At 43.1% G+C, this 14288-nt stretch overlaps 1 protein-coding gene across 1 annotated transcript; it reads left to right on the top strand.

The window, feature by feature from the left end:
- Positions 1 to 100: 100 nt before the first annotated feature.
- On the top strand, positions 101 to 14174 carry COQ6 (coenzyme Q6, monooxygenase). The gene is made up of 12 exons (XM_055538625.1): positions 101 to 353; positions 6809 to 6943; positions 8285 to 8343; positions 8630 to 8753; positions 10510 to 10640; positions 11340 to 11447; positions 11538 to 11600; positions 11797 to 11904; positions 12883 to 13085; positions 13161 to 13276; positions 13445 to 13611; positions 14045 to 14174. The coding sequence occupies exons 1-12, from the start codon at positions 188 to 190 to the stop codon at positions 14072 to 14074; spliced, it is 1410 nt and encodes a 469-aa protein (XP_055394600.1). The 5' UTR covers positions 101 to 187; the 3' UTR covers positions 14075 to 14174.
- The last annotated feature ends 114 nt before the right edge of the window (positions 14175 to 14288 follow it).

Consider the following 14288-nt stretch of genomic DNA (forward strand, 5'->3'; position numbering starts at 1 on the left):
TATCCTGCCCAGGCAGGGAGGGCTCGCTTTCTGATTGGCCTATTCTCTCCGTACTTTATACTTCCGGTTTTAAGATCTTAGCTCTAGCGGCCGGTGATTGGACGGCTGGTCTCCGGAAGTGCTGCCTAAGGCGGGCCTGTTCAGTTCAGTTCAGCTCAGTCGCTCAGATACGGCTCAGGTCAGCGCCATGGCTGCCCAGTTGGCTAGAGTCCGGTGGGGTGCTGTCTTTGTCGCTGCCCAGAAGGGCCCGCGGGTCTCCTGCCGGAGGTGGGCTGGCGCCTCGGCGGACAACGTGTACGATGTGGTGGTGTCGGGGGGAGGCCTGGTAGGCGCCGCTATGGCTTGTGCCTTAGGTAAGCGCATCTCCAGGCCGGTATTTGCGGGGAGCGAGGCCGTGAAGGAACGATGAGTGTGGGAGCCCTGGCACTGTTTGCCCAAAGCCTGAGTGTTGCACACCTTGTGGTCCATTCCTTGCCCAGAGGAAGCGCAGGACCCCGGGGGCAAACGTTTGTTCCTTCAGAATTCCGAAGGGTCAAAAGTGGGAGGGACCGTAAGAGTCCTTCCAACACGTGGAGACACAGACCCGCCCAGGGTTATTTCGGTCTGGACACCGAAGTCGTCGAGCAGTTGTCTACTGAACTAGGTTAGGCGGTTTTCTTGATGTTTTTTAGACCGCTTCATTGAGATATAGTTTGCATACCATAAACTTCACCCACTTAAAAGCATATAATGTAATGATTTTTAGTTTATTCCTAGAGCTGTGCAGTCATCGCCACAATGAATCTTACAACATTTTTATCAACCCCCCCCCCCAAAGAAACGCGAACCCGTTAGTAGTCACTGCCCATGCAGCCCGCCCTCTCCCCCATCTCCTCCACCCTAGTACCCTAGGCAACCACTCATGTACTTTTTCATCTCTATAGATTGGCTTTTTCAGGACTTTTTCATATACGTGGAATCTGCTTAATGTTTTCAGGAATCATCCAGGTTGCAGCATATGCCAGTGTGTGCGTGCTCAGTCGCAGCCTAGTCTTTGCGACCCCATGAACTGTCGCCTGCTAGGCTCCTTTATCCATGGGATTTTCCTGGCAAGAATACTGGAATGGGTCGCCATGCCCTCCTCCAGCGGATCTTCCCAACCCAGGGATCTATCGAACCCGAGTCTCCTGCATTGCAGGCGGATTCTTTGCCGCTGAGCCACGGGGGGAAGACCAGCGTGTGCCAGTAATTTGTTTCTTTTTATTGCCAAATAGTAAATAATAGTATTTTAATAAACAAAATAGCGAATTTTGTTTATTCATTCACCAAGTGATAGACATTTGAGTCGTTTTCACTTTGGAGCTATAACAAATAATGCTGCTAATCACTTCTTGTACATACTTTTGTTTGTGTAAACATGTATTTTTGGTTATCTTGGCTATAATCTTAGAAGTGGATTTTCTGGGTCATTTGGTAAACTCTGCTTAACGTTTTGAAGAACTACCAGTGTTCTAGAGCGGCTGCACCATTTTACATTCCCACCAGCAATAAACGAGAGGTCTCATTTCTCCACATCCTGGACAGCACTGTATTGTCTTTTTGTCACTAGTTATAATAGTGAGTGTGAGGTACCTTCTCCTGGTTTTGATCTGTATTTCCCTAATGAATAATGGTGACTATTCTTTCATGTGTTTATTGGTTATTTGTGTATCTTCTTTGGAGAAATGTCTGTTCAGAACCTTTGCCCATTTCTAAATTGGACTATTTGTCTTTTTATTATTGAGTTGTGTTTTTTATATTGGATTGGCCAAAAAGTTCATTTAGGGTTTCCATAACATCTTATGGAAAAACCTGAATGATTCTTTTGGCCAAGCCAGTATATTCTGGGCACAAGCCCCTTATCAGATAAATGATTTGCAGATGCGTTCTCCCAATTTGGGAATTGTTTTCTCACTTTCTTGATGGTGTCCTTGGAAGCACAGAAGTTTTTAATTTTGATGAAGTCCAGCTTATCAGTCTCTTACCACTTTTACTTTTGGTATCATGTCTATGCAATCATTATCAAACCTCAAATCAGGAAGATTCGCTCCTGTGTTTTCTTCCAAGAGTTTTATAGTTTTAGTTGTTACATTTCAGCCTGTGATCTACTTTGAGTCCAACTTTTGCTTTTCCACGTATAATTTAGACTGCTCTTACCTTGTGAAGTAGATGTTTTCATCTTTTATATGAAGAAACTTGCTTAGCAAGGTTAGGTAATGACCAGAGTCTCACACCAGGCAGAGACAGAATTGAACCTAGGCCAACAAATTCTTTTGCTTTTAACAATTGTACAGTGACTTTCAGAAATTGGATTTGAGTTTTCTGGCTTCCATGGTGGCTCAGACGGTAAAGAAACTGCCTGCAATATAGGAGACCCGGGCTTGATTCCTAAGTTGGGAAGATGCCCTGGAGAAGGAAATGGCAATCCACTTCAGTATTCTTGCCTGGAGAATCCCATTGACAGAGAAGCCTGACCGGCTACAGTCCGTGGGGTCATAAGAGTCAGACACGACTTAGTGACTAAACCACCACCACCAGTATTCTTGCCTAGAGAATTAATGGACAGAGGAGCCTGACAGGCTATAGTCGATGGGATCACGAAGAATCAGACACAACTAAACAACTAACACTTTCATTTTGCAATGAGAAAGTCTTTGTTGATTTCAGTGTGGGGTGATAGTCACATTTTCCCTAGCAAGTGGGGAAGTTTCCTCTTCTAGGCGACTGGTGGCAAACAGTGCTTTATAGAAGCTAATGGGCTTGAGTCTCAAAAACATTTTGTAAAATACAGTTATTGGCACTTGCTATAAGCATCTTCTAAAAATATCTTGCATATGCTTTTTTTTCTCTGTGCCAAACAGCTTGTGGAATCTTAGACCCCAACCAAAGGTTGAAACCTGGGCCTGGCAGTGAGAGCTCCAAGTCCTAACTATTGGACTGCCAGGGAATTCCCTATATTCCCACAGTTTGAGAACAAGAAACAGAGAAGAGCTTAATTGTCTTGTAGTGACTTTACCTCTTAACTTTTTATACAATTTTGTATGATATGTACTTGAAAAGTTTTTTAGTCTTACTGAGTTTTTGCTAATTTCATTAATATTTGGTGTTGTGCTATTTTCTTTGTTTAGTTTTTTCCCTTCCTGTTTTGTTCTCTTTCTCACCCCATTTGCCCACATCCCAAGGATGGAAAGTTTTTATAAGCGTAGAGAATTCTGTATTGTAATTGTTCATTTTTCTGTTTTTTTTTTTTTTTTTTCATAGAAGTATAAATTCCTTAATTCAAGGCTGACTTTAAGCAGATACCTGCAAAACAATTCTCTGTGTAAGTTTACAAAAGAGAGCTCATAGGCTGAGTACACCAGGTTATGAGTCACTGCCTCCAAGTAAGTCAAACCTACCAAGCGTAGGTTTTCCCTAAAAAATTCACACACCAGCTAATTTCCTGTTTTAAAAGCTCAGAGAAAGTACTGAATGTTAAAACATGAAAATTGAAGCCCGGTAGGAGATTTGTAAGTCTTTGGTACAATTTATTCAGTGAGCAAGCCTCTACTTTTTTCATATAAAATATAAACAGAGTAAGGAGACTGTCCTTGGGCAGGTCCTGCTGAGTCAAGTAAACAAGCTGCTTGAGATTTTGTGCTTGCTAGTGTCTCCTCTTGGAGAAGGCAATGGCACCCCACTCCAGTACTTTTGCCTAGAAAATCCCATGGACGGAGGAGCCTGGTAGGCTGCAGTCTATGGGGTTGCTAGAGTTGGACATGACTGAACGACTTCACTTTCACTTTTCACTTTGATGCATTGGAGAAGGAAATGGCAACCCACTCCAGTGTTCTTGCCTGGAGAACCCCAAGGATGGGAAGCCTGGTGGCTGCCGTTTATGGGTTCGCACAGAGTTGGACACAACTAAAGCGACTTAGCAGCAGCAGCAGCGTCTCCCCTTGATCATCATGGCCTGTATCCCCAAAAGTATTCTTGTTAATAGTTTATATGGTGATCAACTTTTACATTTTGACATCCATTTAATCTTGGATAGCTGCTTTAAAAATGATAATTGTCCATGGCCTCTTCACATTTCCCTATACACCAGTTTATGTTTTCCTTGATTCTTCTTTAAACTCACATTAGTTTATGTTTTAGGCTTGAAACGTCTATTTCCCTCTCAGCATTGTTACTTGTAAATGATATTCTCCAGTAATTTTTTTCCAAGAGAGTTTCCTAAAACAATGATATTAAATAGCTAAAAATAAAATACTGAAAAATAAAGTATTGATCCTGACTATTTTATGTGCTTGGAGATCTATTTTTTTTTTTTTGACCAAAGAAAATTTGTAAAGTACATAGTGTTATGTATGTATTTGTAGGTGATGAAAGCTAGAAACTGTGAGAGCTGGGATTAAAATCCAGAGTTTCTAATTTTCATTTCCAGTCCAATGATTGTTTTAAATAAGAAGGAAACTTCCTTTAAAGGAAGTTAAATGATGAAGTGACAGGTCTCCATATGAGATTGCATGTATTTAAATCCTGGGTCTTATCTCTAATTCTATCTGGGTAGAATTGTATAAATTACTCACAATTTCTGTACATTGATTTTTCTCATCTCTTAAATTAGGACAGAATAGCTTTTTATTCTTCATAAAATTATGGTATGGATTATATCAGAAGAATACTATAGTAAACCATATATAATTGCACCAGGCATATGCTATGCTATGCTAAGTCATTTCAGTCGTGTCCGACTCTGTGTGACCCCATAGATGGCAGCCCACCAGGCTCCCCCGTCCCTGGGATTCTCCAGGCAAGAACACTGGAGTGGGTTGCCATTTCCTTCTCCAATGCATGAAAGGGAAAAGAGAAAGTGAAGTTGCTCAGTCGTGTCCGACTCTTAGCGGCCCCATGGACTGCAGCCTACCAGGCTCCTCCATCCATGGGATTTTCCAGGCAAGAGTACTGGAGTGGGGTGCCATTGCCTTCTCCTGCGTCAGGCATATAGGAGTTAGTAAACATTAGCAGTGATGATAATAATAATAGTGATTCTATGGAACTTTGCTTTTAGATATCCGGGAAAAAGTAAACTATTAATATAATAATCTTGTTATTCATAAAATTGACAAATTATTATGGCACTAGGTTGTCATTTGATAAAACTAACTTGGATTCTTTATAGAGTGAAATGATTTCAAGGTTAAAATTTAGATATTCACCTAAATTCATAATTTCATTTCATTCAATCAACAGCTAAGTTATATATGTTTATGCTTTAACATAAACATTATAGAGGCTATAATGATATTATAGCCTAAAATACGTATTTTCCTTATTTTTTTTCTACGTCTATTCCCCTGGACGAATATGGGATGGAAATCTGACTCTTCCTAAATGTTTCCTGGTCTGTCATTGAACAAAAATGTCTGTTAAGACATTGAGTATCTCTTTGTGGGTTGAGGAGATAACAGCATATACTACGGGGGACAATATTGCAATAAGAAAAGAATTCCTAGCCCCCAAGGAGTTTAGAATCCAGCAAAAGGGAACGATCTGTAAATAACGAACAGAAGGAAAATTGAGATGAAAGCTACCCTGGAGGAACAAGGAACTGACCTCTCCTGGGGGCGGAGGTGTGCGGGCACGGTATGAAGAACACTGCTGTGGAGGCGAGGCTTCAAGGAGAAGGCTCCACAGGGAGCAGGTGGCGGGGGCTTTCGGTGCGGGAGCGGCTAGTGTTAGATCAAGGCCAGAGAAGTGAAGGACCAGAAACCACCCGCTCTGCTGAGCCTGGCCATGGCCGGGGCTCCCATCCTTCAGACAGAACCGCTGCAGCACGGCAGGGGGCGCCATGCCGAGCTGGTGGGTTCAGCGCTGCTCACTTCCTTTTCCACTGGAGCTGCCCTTGATTTTCACCCTTTCTTTGTTGTCTGTTACAATAGCGCCTTTTTTTTTTTTTGTCATTTACATTCCAAAATAAAAAGAGGGATCAAGGTTTGTGGGGTTTCCCTGACCATTACTAAGTAAAACCTGCAGAGTTCTCTCTGGTAATTCCATCACAGGTGTTTTCTCCTTTCTTGGAAGTGCAGCTCACTGCTTACCTTTTTCCCTGCACCTTTTTCTGAGGCACTGTGGAGGGTCTTGTGTCTGTGCTAGTCACCCAGTACCAAAGTCTCCAAGTCCTCTTTTTACTTCACTATACAGATGTTTTAGGACCGGAGTTTTCGGCACCACTGGTGTATTTTTTTGGCTCTCTTTTCTTTTATAAGCTCTTTTATCTTTGACTTAATCCTGCTGCTGCTGCTGCTGCTAAGTTGCTTCAGTTGTGTCCGACCCTGTGTGGCCCCACAGACGGCAGCCCACCAGGCTGCGCCATCCCTGGGATTCCCCTGAGGCCACAGTGAATTTTGTTTGTTAGCTTTATTTTTCTGTTGAACAGGGTTTGTAATTTTTAGTGACTTCATACTTTTAAGGTTGTAACTATCTGGTATTCAAACACTGCCACCTTCCTTCCTTTTTCTTTTCTAGGGCATTCTATTCCCTTGTTATGGGTTATGCCATTATTTGCTTCTTTGCAGGGGTTGGTCTGGAGAGTTCTTATTGCCACGAGCAGGGTGGTTTACATGACTGAAAAGGTGCTGTATGTTACTGCTTAGGACTCCGTATGGTGTTCCCTTTTTATGTGTCCTGTAAGAAATTTGTATCCTAAGCAGTAAGGAATTACTTAATATGATACTTCTCTTGGAAATGAGAGAATAACTTGATTTTTCTAAAATGATATAGCATTTTGTTTCTTCCTTTTTTTTAGGACATGATATTCACTTTTGTGACAAGAAAATACTGTTGTTAGAAGCAGGTCCAAAGAAAGTACTGGAGAAATTGCCAGAAACTTACAGCAACAGAGTCAGCTCCATCTCCCCTGGCTCTGCAACCCTTCTCAGTAGTGAGTAAAAGATCCTCTGCCACTGTGCCAGCCTCCTGTCTTGACTTTCCAGGATGTCCTGTAGGGCAGAGTCAGCGGGGCACCTGGCAAGGAGGGAGCTCACCGAGATGCCTGGGAGAGGAGGGTAGGGGTGGTAAGTCTAGTAGGTAGCTGAAGATCCCAAGAATTGTTCATGTGTCCACTTCCGGTCTAAGAAGACTTCCAGCAGACATGGGGGTCCATGTGGACATCATTTGTGATGTTGGGTCATTATAAATTGGTGGAATTGAAACTATATGAACTAATTGTGATCCTTCACTTGGTGCCAACGTCCTCTTTATTCCCAGAGTCAGCTGTCTGTGGGGCTGGGGAGCCTGAATGCTAAATGCTTTTAGGGTGTAGATGGGTGTGTGCACGGTTAGCACATCGTCTTCAGGTCTCTGCCAGATGTTGCTTCCTCAAGCCAGCCTGTGTGGAACCATCCCATCTAAAATGAGACTCTTGCATCATTCCCTAGCCCCTTATACCGCTTTATTTTTCTTTATGACACTTAGTAACTGATATTATGATTTTTTGGGGGGGTTGTCTATCTTTCCAGCTAGAATGTCAGCTGCTGAAGGGCTGAGATTTGTCTGGTTTCCCACTTTGTGCTCAGTACCTAGAAGTGTATCTGGCACATAGTAAGTGCTCAATAAATATCTCAATGAATGAATTGCTTTGGTTCTCTAGATTTAAACAAAGAATCATCTTTATCCAGGGAGTTTGTAACCTCAGTGGGCTTCCCTGGTGCCTTGGACAGTAAAGAATCTGCCTGCAGTGAGGGAGACCTGGGTTCAGTCCTTGGGAAGATTCCCCTGAAGAAGGGGATGGCAGTCCACTTCAGTATTCTTGCCTGGAGAATTCCATGGACAGAGGAGCCTGATGGGCTAAAGTCCATGAGGTCACAAAGAGTCAGACAGGACTGAGTGACTAATACTTTGTAACCTCAGTAGGTTGATTTTTGTAACACTTTTTTTGTAACTCAGTAGGATTTTGTAACTCAGTAGGATGACTTTGTAACCTTAGTAGGATGGTGAAGAGAAAGTACACTATGGATTTTAATTTCCTTTATTATTTCTCTCTCTTAATGTGGTTTGACCTTTGATCATGAAAGTTGGGTGTTTTTTCATGCTGTGTAATCAGAGCTGGGAAACAGTAGCTTAGCTCCTAGCACCAAACAGGGTAGAAGTGGTGAGTATTTCTCTATTATTGAACACTGAGAACAGTCTCTCACTCAACAGGAAGAAGGGACAAAGGAGACCCAGGGTGGCTGTAGGTCCCATGAAGTTGCTCTGGTCTGTACGTAGCTCTTTTCTCTCGTAGGTTTTGGTGCCTGGGACCACATCTGCAACATGCGATACAGAGCCTTTCGGCGAATGCAGGTGCCTCCTTTTTCACTTTTGGCAAGATCTTTCGGTCTGTCTTGAGTTAAAATAGTGGAGTACACATTCTCCAGGTTTTCTGTAAATGTGGGAAGAATTCAGGCAGAGTTTACACTCCATCTCAGGAAGTAGGAGGGAAGCATTCACAAGAGAATTTTCTTCTTACTGTACATCTCCTTGGGGTTGTTCTGCTTCAGTCCCTTGGGAAAGCAGTGCTCAGTTTCTGATTAGAGTAATGCCTCTTTTCCCCTGGCTTGTAATCCATGCTCTCCCTTTGTGTTTCCAGGTGTGGGATGCCTGCTCAGAGGCCCTGATAATGTTCGATAAGGATAATTTAGATGACATGGGCTATATAGTGGAGAACGATGTCATCATGCATGCTCTCACTAAGCAGCTGGAGGCTGTGTCAGGTGAGGCCCCTGACTCTCATCTTCCAGTCACTCTTTGGAAGGGGAACTGGCTTAGAATTATTCTTGGACTTACTGGAAGGATCCCTCCTACAGATACTGATGTTCACCATAAAGAAGCCCTCTGAGGGTTATTTCAGGGTGGTTCTTCCTCTCTCTTTTTAAAACAGCTTTACTCAGGTATGGCTTACATACCAGTAAGTGTACACCCATTCTAAGTGTACAATTCAGTGACTTTCTGTTTTTCAGAATTTGCCTTTTCTGGACATTTCATTTAAGAAGACTTATACAATGTGTATTTTTTGTGTCTGACTTCTCTCCCTGAATATATTTTTGGATTTATTCATGTTGTAGCATGATTCAATGCTCCAGTCTCATGCGCATGTATTACACTTCGTTTATCCATCATCAGCTGATGGACATTGGGTTGTTTCCACTTTTTAGTGGTTGTGAATACAGCTAGGGACATTTGTGTGCAAGTTTTTGCGTGTATATATGGTTTATTTCTTCTGGGTGGATACTTAGGACTAGAATTGCTGGGTCATGTAATAATTCTATGTTTAACATTTTCATAAATTGCCAAACTTGAAAGAGGCTGCACCATGTCACTTTACTGCCAACAAACTTAAGAATTCCAATTTCTCCGCCCCTTGCCAAAACTTATTCCCCTTAATCTTTCTTTTTTTTTTTTTTTTTTAAATAGCCATCCTAGTAACTGTGAGGTGGTGTCTCATAGTTTTGATTGTATTTACCTGATGACTAATAATGTTGAGTGTCTTTTCAGATACTTGTTGGCTATTTGTGTATTTTTTTTTGGAGAAGTGTCTATGCAAAATCTTTTGCCCATTTAGAACTAGATTGTCTTTATTTTTTTAGTTATAAGGGTTCTTTGTGTAGTCTGGGTATAAATTCCATATATATATATATATGTTTTTTAGATATTTCAGAGTTCTGGAGAGAGAAAAATTGGAAGCGACTTAAATTTAAATGCTTTTTGATATGAGATGATGGTTCATCTGTGGAATGAACTTCCATGTAGTTTTAAAAGATAACTTAGATCTAATAGTCACTTAGAAACATGTCCCACAATTTACTGGTGGAAAAAAGTCTGTGTTGTATGATCCCACTTGTATGCGTGTGTATGAGGGGGAATGGTGTGTGTGTTTGTACAAACAGGAAATTACCTGGAAAGCAACAGAGCAAAGCTTTAACTGTAGCTATATCTGAGTGGTATGATTAAAGGTGATTCTCCCCCACCCCCCCTCTTAAACCTTTATTTGCAGTTCAGACTTTTACACCAAGTAAAAGTAATAAACATAATTTTTATGATCAGAAAAGTAAAATGTCTTCTGGGGGAAGGAAAACCTTATGAAATCTAGAACCTGTTTGAGCCTGTGGTATTCCCCACCCTGTTTGCTCTGAAAGCACATGTGGGTTCATTTGGACATAGAGTGAAAAAGAAACTAGAGGAGCAGGAGTGTGCGGAGAAAGGAGCGCCTGGCAAGAGATAAGTCAGTGAGAGATCTCCCCTCACACACACACTGATTCAGCCCTGTGGCCTCTGTCTTTTATTAGCTCTTAGACCATAACATTGATGACATGGGTTTTTTTTTAAGGTCTTTACCTTTCTTATTTAGGAGTCAATGATAAGATAAAGATAAGCTGTCTTGCGACCTTGCTTTATTTAGTTACTGAGTTTTTTCCTCAGCCTGCGGGCCAACTGTCTAATGTTTTGTTTTCTCTCTTCTGACCTCCCTAGACCAAGTGACCGTTCTCTACAAGAGCAAAGCAGTCAGCTATACCTGGCCTTATCCGTTTTCCATGGCAGACTCCAGCCCTTGGGTTCATATTACCCTAGGTGATGGCAGAACCCTCCAGACCAAATTGTTGGTAGTTGAAGATTCTTATTTTGCCAGGGGTCTTGCATATCCGCATCTTATTAGAGTCTGTGGTCTCTTGTTTTAGATCTTAGCTATAGTTGAAGTTGATTTGAGGCAAAGCTTTTGGCTATAAGGACCTGGACCCACTCAGACCAGCTCCAGTTAGGATGGCCCTATTGTAAATGCTGTACAGGAGGCAATCTCTCAGACCATCATATGTCTTGAAATAAAGGATAGCTGGCCTTACAGGGACAGGAATCAGAGGGTCAGAAAATGAGCCCTTTCTCTATCTCTCAGGAATCCTGCAGTCACTCATCTTGCATCTCCCATTTGTTTTCTCTTCCTGCTCATCAGCTTCCCCTTTTACATGGCAGCCATTCTCAGCCTGACATCAGGACTGTTCAGCTCCAGTGTCTGCTTTACTGCTTTCTAGTTCAGTATGAAGAGACTTTGGCTGAGTTTAACCTATGGCTGGCCCTTCTTGGGTCAGATGTCCAGCTGTGGTCTGTTCATTGAAGCTGGGATCGCTTATGTAGGGCTTCTCCTCTAGGGGCTGGGAGTCAGATAGGTATGATAAGAGTTGGCTGCCCCAGATGGGCTTGCCAATAGTTGGAACTAGAGAAAACTTTTAGGAGGCAGGGACAACCTTCTGGAATAGTTTTGTTAATTAAGAGGTTGGCAGACTCAGCAGGCTCTTGTCTGCACGCAGATTGGTGCAGACGGTCACAACTCAGGAGTGCGGCAGGCTGCAGGAATCCGGAATGTTAGCTGGAACTATGACCAATCTGCTGTCGTGGCTACTCTGCATTTATCAGAGGTAAGATCCTGAGCCCACTGTCGGGAGCCTTGCTCATGCCTAACTGGTACCGGGCACTTCTGACAAGGACTCTTCTCCTGTGCGTTGTAGGCCACCGAAAACAATGTAGCTTGGCAGAGATTTCTCCCCTCTGGGCCCATTGCTCTGCTTCCGGTAAGAAGTCCTTCTGGCTTGTCTTCTTAAACATGTCAACTCTTCTCCTTTTAGAACCTCACTCCACTCAGCCTTGTGCTAGTTGCAAGGGACTATGCCCAGACTAGCTTGGTTACCCCTTCTTATCGTCCCTCGTGCCTGAGAGCTCTTAGGAACCGAAGTGTCAGCCCTTGGCATTGATGTTCTTTCGACACAGCTCTCAGACACTTTGAGTTCCTTGGTTTGGTCCACATCCCATGAACATGCAGCAGAGCTGGTCAGCATGGAGGAGGAGGAGTTTGTGGATGCCATTAACTCCGCCTTTGTGAGTATCACCTGCCGATGATGTGTTGCGGGGATAGATCCAGAAAGGTGGTTCTGAGTAAGAAGAAAGGAATAATCAACACACTGCCCCTTTGGACCTGTACCACTTGATCTGGATTACATGGGGGAGAGGCTTCAGGAAAATGTGAAACCACAGAAATTGGCTTGTGTGCACTTCTGAGGGTCATGGGCTGCTGCTCTGCTGACCGAAACAGCTGCCTGTGTGGAAGTTACTTGGATAAGTAACTTTTTTTGAAGTGATAATACTTTGATAATTTTTAACAGAAGCCAGCAAGAGCAAAAGGAACTAAACGTACTAAAGGGGCTTCCAAGGTAATGATGACCCTTTCTGGGTCACTTAGAATATGTTCCTGGCATAAGGCCTTTGCAGTACATTCGTTCAGCAAGTTATGAGTGCTGCTACGTAGATGGCGCTGGAGGTAGACAAGTGAGATATAGCCCCTGCTTTCAGGAAGCTCAGAGTGAGGAAGGACACAGAAATGAGTTAGGATCCAGTGTAGAGTTTGCATAGGATGCTATACTATGGAGCTTGGAGCAGAACAACAGACACAGAGGACAGTTTGGAGGGAGGTTTACAAAGCGATGGTAGCTTCTGGACACTCCTAGGTGTTACCCTGGTGAACTAGAATTGAGGGGACATTCTAAGCAGAGGGGTGTGTGGAATCAAGAGCATGCTGTAGAGAGAGCTGCTTTGTGGCTGGCACGTGCGTTTTGAGGGTTAGGAATGGTGAAAGATGAAGCTCAGGTAGGCAGGGGTGGCTCATGAGCAGTTTGACTTGATCCTACAGCTTGTGGGGAGTAATGGGGAATTGCATTTTGCATTCATTTGAGGGGCTTGTCACTTGTGGTACCACTACCCATGGCTGTGGTTATAAAATGGTTGCCTTGTTGAATGTTTTAATTCCCCACTGGAATTGCTGATGAACTTTCACTTTATTTTGTGGTCGATACTACTCAGTGGAGTGATGTGAACCACACAGACTTCATCGACTCAGCTGGCTCCATGCTGCAGTCCGCAGTTGCCTTTCTGAAGCCCACTAGAGTCTCAGCTCGCCAGCTGCCCCCCAGTGTCGCCAGGGTGGACGCCAAAAGCCGAGTCCTGTTTCCTCTTGGGTTGGGACACGCTGCCGAGTACGTCCGGCCTCGGCTGGCCCTCATTGGGTAAGATGGTAACAGCAGAGCCGCTCCCTTTTCCCTCTGGCTGAAGGCCACACCTGAACTCTGCTTTATTCTTAGGGATGCAGCCCACAGGGTCCATCCACTTGCAGGACAAGGTGTTAACATGGGCTTTGGGGATATCTCCACTTTGCTCCATCACCTCAGTACTGCAGCCTTCAATGGCAAAGACTTAGGTAAGGATTCAGTGTACCTTGGAGAAGTATCCCAAGCTCATATAATATGGGAAGATCAGGAAAATGGCTCCTCAGGAGCCAGATATAGTGGGCATAAATGCATCTGGTTTGCTAGGAAAGAAAACAGCACTGCAGAATTAGGGAGGTAACCTTGCCTTTTCCCTCCAGGCTCCATGAGCCACCTCACAAGTTATGAAACAGACAGACAGCGTCACAACACGGCTCTTCTGGCTGCTACGGACCTACTGAAGAGGCTCTATTCCACCAGGGCCACCCCCGTCGTGCTGCTCAGGACCTGGGGCTTGCAGGCTACGAATGCAGTGTCTCCACTCAAAGTAAGAGAGCTCTCCCAGATCTCCAAGAATCTTGCTCACTGAGGAATGACTTGGCCAATGACTGTTTAATTTCTTTGAATTAATTTTCTTGGCTATTAAATATCATCTTTATCTGAATACCTTCCCCAGTGGTTATGAGCAGAAATGTCCCTGCTGGGCTTTTTGGTACTAGCCTACATGGAAGCAGTAACTTGATATAAAATAGTGAATAGGGATTCTTAAAGATGCTTAAACTCCTTTTGCTGCTGTCCAGCTTCTTTCCTGAGAAACCTCCATTAAAAGTTACTTTGGAGGGACTTGGAAGGAGAATCTGTCTGGAACTTTCACGAATTTTTGCTTCAATCACTTTAAATATTTTAAAGTATTATCTTCACCTGCCTTCATACCTTAAAATATCAAGAGTATCACTCACTTGATTTCATTTTATCTCTAGGAACAGATTATGGCCTTTGCAAGCAAATGAATACTCTTCTTCTGGAGATTATGTTGATGAAAAATGAATATCAAACATCTTTTTCCAAGACCATCACGTCGTTTCAAAATTAAATGAATTTACATTAGAATTCTTCTGTCTCTTTTTCTCCTCTGCTTAATGAACTTTTGAAGCCCAAATAATGAGTGATAATTTATGGTGAGGAGGGCATATCAACCAAGCCAAGGGGAAAAAACCAAAGGAA

The sequence above is a fragment of the Bubalus kerabau genome, chromosome 10 (assembly GCF_029407905.1).
Source record: "Bubalus kerabau isolate K-KA32 ecotype Philippines breed swamp buffalo chromosome 10, PCC_UOA_SB_1v2, whole genome shotgun sequence".
Taxonomy (NCBI): Eukaryota; Metazoa; Chordata; class Mammalia; order Artiodactyla; family Bovidae; genus Bubalus; species Bubalus kerabau.

Bases quoted from the DNA above. Each gene is read 5' to 3' on its own strand.
- COQ6 (XM_055538625.1), top strand. From the start codon at position 188: ATGGCTGCCCAGTTGGCTAGAGTCCGGTGGGGTGCTGTCTTTGTCGCT. The intron at 8,754-10,509 runs GTGAGGCCCCTG...TGACCTCCCTAG, and splicing joins GCAGCTGGAGGCTGTGTCAG to ACCAAGTGACCGTTCTCTAC. The intron at 13,277-13,444 runs GTAAGGATTCAG...TTTTCCCTCCAG, and splicing joins CTTCAATGGCAAAGACTTAG to GCTCCATGAGCCACCTCACA.